General features: G+C 36.5%; 1 protein-coding gene across 1 annotated transcript; it reads left to right on the forward strand.

Moving 5' to 3' along the window:
• Window positions 1-1,600: 1,600 nt before the first annotated feature.
• On the forward strand, window positions 1,601-7,921 carry LOC143859302 (uncharacterized). Its single transcript, XM_077370027.1, has 2 exons — window positions 1,601-4,852; window positions 7,372-7,921. The coding sequence occupies exons 1-2, from the start codon at window positions 2,014-2,016 to the stop codon at window positions 7,755-7,757; spliced, it is 3,225 nt and encodes a 1,074-aa protein (XP_077226142.1). The 5' UTR covers window positions 1,601-2,013; the 3' UTR covers window positions 7,758-7,921.
• The last annotated feature ends 603 nt before the right edge of the window (window positions 7,922-8,524 follow it).

Consider the following 8,524-nt stretch of genomic DNA (forward strand, 5'->3'; position numbering starts at 1 on the left):
AGTAAATAGGTCCCATTTGACAGATTGGCTTAAGTATGAACACACACACTAGAGGGGTTCTTCTAATAACTGTCCATCTTTCTAGATTCCCTATTGCTCTGTTTGGTTGCTTATTTTGGGGGGATTGTAGGAGCTTCAAATGCTTGAGATCTTCCAAAGATCTCCCCAAAGCATGTTTGGTTGCCATTAAGCCCTTTGACCACCAGAGATCTTCTAGACATCATTATTGCATTTTTGCTTATGTGGCGCCTACGTGGCGGAGATGTTTCCCCCACTAATCTTCTCCCCAAATTTCACCATTTTGGTGAAATTTGAGGAAATTTGATGAGAAGATCTCAAGTAGATTGTTGTCTTATTATCTTTCTCTCTTTCTCTCTCTTCCCTCCTCTATTTTGGTAAAGACACCCTATATCTTCAGCTAATCTTCCCGCCCAACCAAACAACATTCCCATATCCACCACTAATCCACCGGTTGACTGATCTTCTTTTGATCTCCCCTTTGACTTCTTCTTCTCCTAATCTCCCACCCATCTCCCAACCATCTACGCACATTCCTCCACACGCCCAATAAATGCCAGCGTGGCATATACTTTGTTGACCCAACTACAAACGGTTAGTCATGAAATTTTCTAAGCCCGTTTTTGTTTTGGATTTTGTGAATCGATTTTGAGTCCAAAACAGATGATTGGACTCAAAACTAAACGCAATTTGCATCCAATAATCAGTTTTGATATTTCCACACCTCTTGTTTCCTCTTTATTTTAGGGCGTTGCGCATGAACCTCCTGCGCAACGTTGCGTAGCCAAGTTTTGTTCCAATATCCGTGTGGACAGTCTGCTGATACGTATGCAAACTCTCGTTCACTAAAAATTGTTAGCAATGGAATATTCTAAGCTCATTTTTGTTTTGGACTCTTAGAATTGATTTTTAGTTGAGATCAAGCCTTGGTGCAACGGTAAGGTTGCTCTATTGTAACCTAGTGGTCACGGATTCGAGTCACAGAAACAACATCTTTGCAAAGTAGGGGTGAGGCTGCGTACATCTAAGTATCTAACCCCAGGCCCGCCCTTTTAGAATAGATTTTTAGTCCAAAACTGATATTATGACTCAAAATAAAACTTAATTTCAGTCCAGTAATCAGTTTTGAATGCAAAATTGATTCTAAAAAATCTAATACCAACAGGGCTGAAAGCTCTGGGCTGATATCTAATCTAAAGACCTAATAAATGAATGAATTGATGATTCCCAGACCAACAGGGCTGAAAGCACTGGGCTGAAACCTAATCTAAAGACCTAATAAATGAATGAATTGATGAGGTCAAGTCAATAGATGACTCCAATTGATGCTAAAAAATCCAACACCAACAGGGCTGAAAGGTCTGGGCTGATATCTAATCTAAAGACCTAATAAATGAATGAATTGATGATTCCCAGACCAACAGGGCTGAAAGCACTGGGCAGAAACCTAATCTAAAGACCTAATAAATGAATGAATTGATGAGGTCAAGTCAATAGATGACTCCAATTGATTCGTTAAATCCACACTTACATATTTTGATACTGCCACCACTCACACTGAACTTACTATTTTGATACCGGTACCATGCTCACATGTGAGCTTCTTCCCCCCTTCTTCTATATTTTTCCATTCCTTGAGTAGATGTAAAGTTTCTTTATTTTTTTCAGTCTATCCTCTTTTTTTTCCCAACTTTTTTGAATCGATGTAGAGAATAAACAAAGAAGACCCATCATTTTCCATTCTATGAGAATGGTTTAAATTCACCGCCCGTATTGAAAGCTCCTACATTTCGGTCGAAATTTTCGAAATTTCAGTCGACTTTTGGAAAATTTCTTCCAGATTCCGTTGAAATTTAAACAACATTTGAAATTTCAAAAATTTAGGGCGAAAAAAACCAAATCGTAGACCAAAATTAGTAAGTCCAAATTCCACAAGACCAAAATTACTCGAGTTAAGAAAAAAAAGAAAGATAGATAAAATTAAATTGGCAGTAAATGCACCATCATTTCTTTCTATATAAAGGTCTAGTGAGAAGAACTAAAATTGGGAGACAAGAAAAAATCTTGTATTTGTTCAGCAGAAGAAGAACTTCAATGAGGATGGAGCTACCAGGTATGAGTCTTCTTAGTGTGCTTTGGTCATTTATCTTCTCTGTAAATCTCTTCCTTGCGATGAACGTAGTACATTCGAATTCTGTAACCACCACAACCTTACTTGGAAACGAAACCGATCGAATGGCTCTGCTCGCTTTTAAGGATGGGATAGCAAGTGATCCTCTTGGAGCCTTATCGTCATGGAACAATACTCTCCATTTCTGCCAGTGGAATGGAATCACGTGCGGTCGGAGGCATCAAAGGGTCACTGTATTGAACCTTAGTGGGCAGAACTTGCTTAGTGAGCAGAAGTTGGTGGGTACTCTATCTCCTGCCATATCCAACCTCACCTTTCTTAGGGAAATCCACCTCCAAGAAAACAGCTTCAATGGCCAAATATCCCAAGATATTGGCCGTCTATTTAGACTGCGACATCTTAATATGAGCTATAATTCCTTGGGAGGGGAAATTCCATCCAATCTCACCCACTGTAGGGACCTCAGAGTCATCGAATTGAGTTACAATGAGTTTACAGGGAAAATTCCCATCCAACTTAGCACTCTACCGAAGCTATCCTTGTTGTTTCTATCTCGTACTCATCTTACAGGACGCATTCCACCTCAACTTGGAAACGTTTCATCTCTCACCCGTCTCTATTTATTTAGAAATAGTTTGGTAGGACACATCCCAGATGACCTGGCCCGAATTAATAACTTGAAATGGATCGTCCTTGCTTCAAATTTTTTATCTGGTACGGTTCCTTCCTCTTTTTATAATAATCTCTCGTTTCTTGTGACCCTTGCCCTGGCAGATAACCAGTTACACGGAACCCTTCCACCCAACATAGGATTCTCTCTTCCTAAACTCAAATATCTACTTTTAGGAATGAATCAATTTACCGGACACATTCCAAATTCATTATCCAATGTTTCAAGTCTTGAAGGGATTTTAATGAATTATAACCAGTTTAGCGGACCGGTGCCTGAAAATATTGGATGGGGAAAGAATCTACTCGGATTTGACTTGAGCTATAATTATCTAGGCCTTGGTAGAGCTGACGACTTGAAATTTATCACTTCTTTGACCAACTGTAGTAATCTAATTGACTTGTCCATACAGAGTAATCATTTTGTTGGCCCACTTCCCAACTCCGTAGCCAATCTCTCAACTCACCTTTATTGGTTGGTAATAGGACAAAACCAAATTTCTGGTAACATCCCTAGTCACATCGGGAATCTCATCAACTTAAAAACTTTGGGTGTATATTCAACGTTCATCACGGGTTCTATTCCCACTTCAATTGGGATGCTCCAAAACTTACAACGACTCTACTTGGGAAATAATAGTTTGTCCGGGGAAATCCCATACAATATTGGAAATATTACTCAATTGACGCTCCTCGATTTAGGATATAACAACCTGCAAGGAAGCATACCTCTATCTCTTGCAAACTGTACAAAACTTTTAGCATTGAGACTTTCTCGAAATAACCTTCGCGGTACGATACCAAAACAAATTATTGGCCTTTCTTCTCTATCAATACTACTCGATTTGTCCCAAAATTTTTTTACTGGCTCCCTCCCATCAGAAGTGGGTAACTTGAAAATTCTAGAGCTATTGCATGTTTCTCACAACAAATTGTCAGGTGAAATCCCAAGCACTCTTGCAAATTGTAGGAGCATGCGAGAACTTTATATGCAGGGTAACGCCTTCCGAGGAGATGTTTCGTCAGTTTTTACTACATTAACATCCATTGAAGTCCTTGATCTTTCATACAATAACTTCTCAGGGAAGATTCCAAAATATCTAGAGGGGTTTAAGTTTCTACAATGTCTAAACTTGTCTTTCAATAATTTTGAGGGTGAAGTACCAAAACAAGGGGTCTTTGGAAATGCCAGTGTAATTTCAGCCGTGGGAAATGATAATCTTTGTGGTGGTATCACAGAATTAAAGTTGCCTGCATGCCCAGTGCTAGCTAATGACAGACGAGGAAAAGCCCATGTTTCAAAAGTAATCATCCAAGTAGTAACTGCGGTTGTATGTTTGATTTTCTTATTGTGTGTCCCTGCTTCACTTTACTGGATAAGAAAGTTAAGGAAGAAACCATCTTCCCTATCTTCTGTAGAGGGCTGGCATTTAAGGGTTTCTTATGCAGAGCTCTTTAAAGCAACAGATGGGTTCTCTTCAGCTAATTTGATAGGCACAGGAAGTTATGGATCAGTGTATAAGGGAATACTCAGCCGCATTGAAAATGTTGTGGCTGTCAAAGTACTCAACCTTCACTTAAGGGGAGCTTCAAAGAGTTTCAAAGCTGAATGCAACACATTGAGAAACATTCGTCATCGAAATCTTGTGAAGATCTTAACTTCTTGTTCAAGCATCGATTTTGGAGGTAATGATTTCAAAGCTCTCGTGCTTGAGTTTATGCCAAATGGGAGTCTAGAGAAATGGCTGCATTCAAAATTAGATGGGCAACATCAATTGGGAAGTTTAAACTTCATTAAGAGATTAAACATAGCAATTGACATAGCTTCTGCGCTGGATTATCTTCACCATCATTGCCATACACCGATTGTTCATTGCGATCTAAAGCCAAGCAACATTTTTTTGGATGAAGACATGAATGCTCATGTGGGTGATTTTGGGTTAGCCAAGTTTTATCCAAGAATCATTCAGAGCTCATCTGAAGATCAAAGCAGCACAACTGGATTAAAGGGAACTATTGGGTACATTGCTCCAGGTACTAATTTTATCAATTTTCGTCATCCAATCTATTCTCAATGAGTTTTATAAAATATTTCTCACTTATTAGGTATATAATGTAGTGCAACAAAGGCTAAATTAGCACCCTTGAACCAAAAAAATTACTTGATAGCATTTCTATATTTATTGACAGAGTGTATAAGAATGTTATTTTACATAAAGTAGTCTTGTACATGTCATTCTAATAATAGGCGGCCTTTTTCGTACCTATGACCATGAGTTCTATGTGCAAAATAGTCGTGTAGAAAATGCTGATCATGTAAATGGTTAAAAAGCTATAATTTGGGAAAAATTCTGAGAAGTAATTATTCAATTATTAAATAAAATATCTAATATTATTAGAAAATAATGAGAAATTTTGTAAATAAATTTTCAAAAAACCCATGACTAATGTTTCTCAACAAAAAATAACCCTAAGATTTGGGTAATTACTAATATCACTATTAATTGTCTAAAATATTTTTTAACATATCGTACCCTTTGTAAATCATGGCCTATTCTTTTAGATGAGCATGTATTAGAACGTGGCAACTCCATAGTGTTACATTTAATATGAATTAATCTGTGTTACGTAAAATAGTAGCACTGTCATATTATAAAATGATTAATTATAAGTTTAATTTTCATTGCCTTATATTTTTTGGGTCTTTAATGTGGCTAACAAAAAAGCTTATGCTGAAACCTCCTCGTGTGGAGTACGACCCACACTTCCCTCTAGACCTCAGTGGAGGTTGGTTCCCCACACTCAAAACCCTTGCTTTCTTTCTAGTAAATAGCTGTTTCTATTAATCCCTAGTCAATCATTTCAACTTTTGGTGATTTTTTTCAAAGAACAGTGGTTTGGAAGAAATATGAATTAGATTCTCCAAAAGAGCTTGAGCACATGACAAGCGACACTGTCCTAGCCTGGTTAGATGGTTCAAGACAGAGTCATGTCCGGAACTTAGGGCCCATATTCCCTATGTGGTGATCCTAGAGTAATAAGTGGTGCATTACGTCATTCCTTCTAGGATTGGCTCACCCCTCGCATGTCTCTCAAAATGCACCACTCTTCATGGAGGCAGTGCATGTGTCTAATCCAAGGAATTTTTGGCAATCCTCGGAAGAGAAAAGAGGGAGGAATTGGTAGAATAATGATATAAAGTAAATTTAGGCAATTGATTGGTGATTTTGGTAAGGCTAGTTATATCCGCACAATCGTCCTTTAATGGGTAAAACTCACCTTGTTTTTATTGTTTAACTAGCTATCAAAAGTTGTTACAATTCTAAAAAAAATCTCTCAGTAGCCCATTAGAAAGTGTAAAACAATGTGAGTCTTCCTCATTATGAAAACATGATCATGCTAATTATCCTAAATTCCTTTTGCCAATTATCCTAAATTTAAGGTGGTCGATAAATATAAGTCAAGGAGGTTTCTAAAAACAATTACTAATAATAAATACGAGACGTTTGGAATAATGTTGTCACTGAAATAGTGTTTCCCTTGGAAAGGAAAGTAAAATGATGTCATTTCCCTTTTCGAGACACGTTTTGTTGGCTTGCACTATTCATTCTACTTCCTTGTGTTTAATGTGTTTTTCAACAAGTGCCTTTTAAGCTGCCTCTCCCAAGTCAACATGAAAGCGAAATCAAAGATGATATTTACAACTATTTTGTTTGTACTTAGAAAATGACATCATTTCACTTTCCTTCTATTTCTACTTATTTTTTACCTTATAATTAGTATGAGGTTTAATTTGATCTACTTTTGTAGTGCTTTTGCATGTGCAATCACTGAGACTTGGTTGGTTTCAGATGAAAAAATCATGTTGAGAAATTATCATGTTCCAAAATTGGCTTTATTGGCCAAAACCCATGTTATATGGATTCTTCTAAATGGGTGAAGTACCTATGTGGGACATGTACGTCTCCAATTGCAGCAGTCTCTAAGACTGTTCTAGATCTCTTTTATCTCTTTTCTATTTTTTCTGGATACTTCTGCCACAACTTTATAATTATCACACATTTTGAATTTGACCCATCCTATTAGTAATTTTCTTATGAAGAAATAAAACATTATATCTACTTAACTTATTAAAATTTAAATATGTTACTGGTTAAAATAATATTATTATGTAAAAAAATTAAAATTTGACAATTGATTAAAATATTTTGGCGAATTTACAAATCATTCTTTTTGAGGTTTACTAAATTTGACACTAGATACCCATGTCAGATTCTGACACTCGTACCTATACTAATGCAATATAGGGCATAACTTCTATATTTTCTTTCATTGTGCTAAATCTTTTCTTATGTGTTTTTCTAAAAATTCTAGACTCTTTCCATGCAACTTAGGTTTCGAAATGTGAAGAGCACATTCAATTATCTATCATCTCTTTGATAAAATTTCCACCTCTTTTTTCAAAATCAAACCTCATATTTACTTTTAGTTTCTAACCGGTATATTATATCCTTTATCCCAACAAAAAGTGTAAAAGATGTGTGGAATTGCAGAATATGGGACAGGTGGTCATGTGTCCACAGCCGGAGATGTGTATAGCTATGGGATTCTTTTATTGGAGCTATTCACTAGAAAGCGCCCCATAGATGACATGTTTAAGGATGGGCTAAGTCTTCACAAATTTGTTCAGTTGTCTTTGCCTGATCGAGTGAAGGAGATTCTGGATCCATTAATCTTTTTGGAAGATGATGAAGAAAGAGCTACACACATTGCTGAGAATTACAATAATAAGATGCGACGTTTGCAGGAGTGTTTGGAATCTTTAGTGAGGATTGGAGTGGTGTGTTCTGCAGAATCTCCGAGGGAGCGAATGGAGATGGGAGACATTGTAAAGGAAATGTGTTCTATTAGAAACATATATCTTAGCGCTGGGATATAGCCACAGAGAATGATGAAATAGGGCCTTATTTATCAGTGAAGATTCATCTTACCTCAGTAATTTTTGAGATACTGTGGAAAAAATAATTTGGACAAAGATTAATATCTTACATGTTATTTCTTCGATGTGTTTGTAAGTTAATGGTATATTATGTGTTGTGGTTAGTGGTGCCACTTGCAAGTACTGCTTTTTTCTCATATCTATATTTTCTCCACTTATTAATACAAAATTACTATCAAATCTTGAGTGTGAAGGTATCCATTGCAATACATTGATCATTCCATCATGAATTAAAAATAACATCATAAAGGATCTTTTGATCATAAGGGTGATTTATGGAAGATGATTACGAGGCCATTAATTACTTCAAGGTAGCTAAGAACCAGGTTGGAAATTAAAGATAAGTTTGTGGAAGAAGGCTTTATCCTTCATTCTCCATTTTTCTCCTTTCATTTGAATTTGTATGTGATGAATGTGTTTCTTCACATTCAGTCTTGGAGAAACCCTTTCTCCAAGTTTGTGTGGTGTGAGATAGGCCTATTTTGATGAGAAACACTCTCACCTGTTTTTTCTCCTTTTTACTCTCCTTTGAATTTTTTAAGTTTTGTTTTCCTTTCTCTTTGATTTTTCCTTCCTTTAGGTAACCCCCTGATTTTTTTCTGTTATTCGACTCATCACGCTCAAACCAATTAATTAATCTTGAGGAATAAAAGGCATTTTATATTACTCCGTGATGCGTAATATAAAACTAGTTTTAGGAAGAATAA

The sequence above is a fragment of the Tasmannia lanceolata genome, unplaced genomic scaffold, assembly GCF_043159265.1.
Source record: "Tasmannia lanceolata isolate RefF3 unplaced genomic scaffold, GAP_Taslan_0.1 ptg000029l, whole genome shotgun sequence".
Classification (NCBI taxonomy): domain Eukaryota; kingdom Viridiplantae; phylum Streptophyta; class Magnoliopsida; order Canellales; family Winteraceae; genus Tasmannia; species Tasmannia lanceolata.

Coding starts and splice junctions, on each gene's coding strand:
- LOC143859302 (XM_077370027.1), top strand. CDS start 2,014: ATGCACCATCATTTCTTTCTATATAAAGGTCTAGTGAGAAGAACTAAA. Junction 4,853..7,371: donor TATTGGGTACATTGCTCCAG/GTACTAATTTTA, acceptor GTGGAATTGCAG/AATATGGGACAGGTGGTCAT.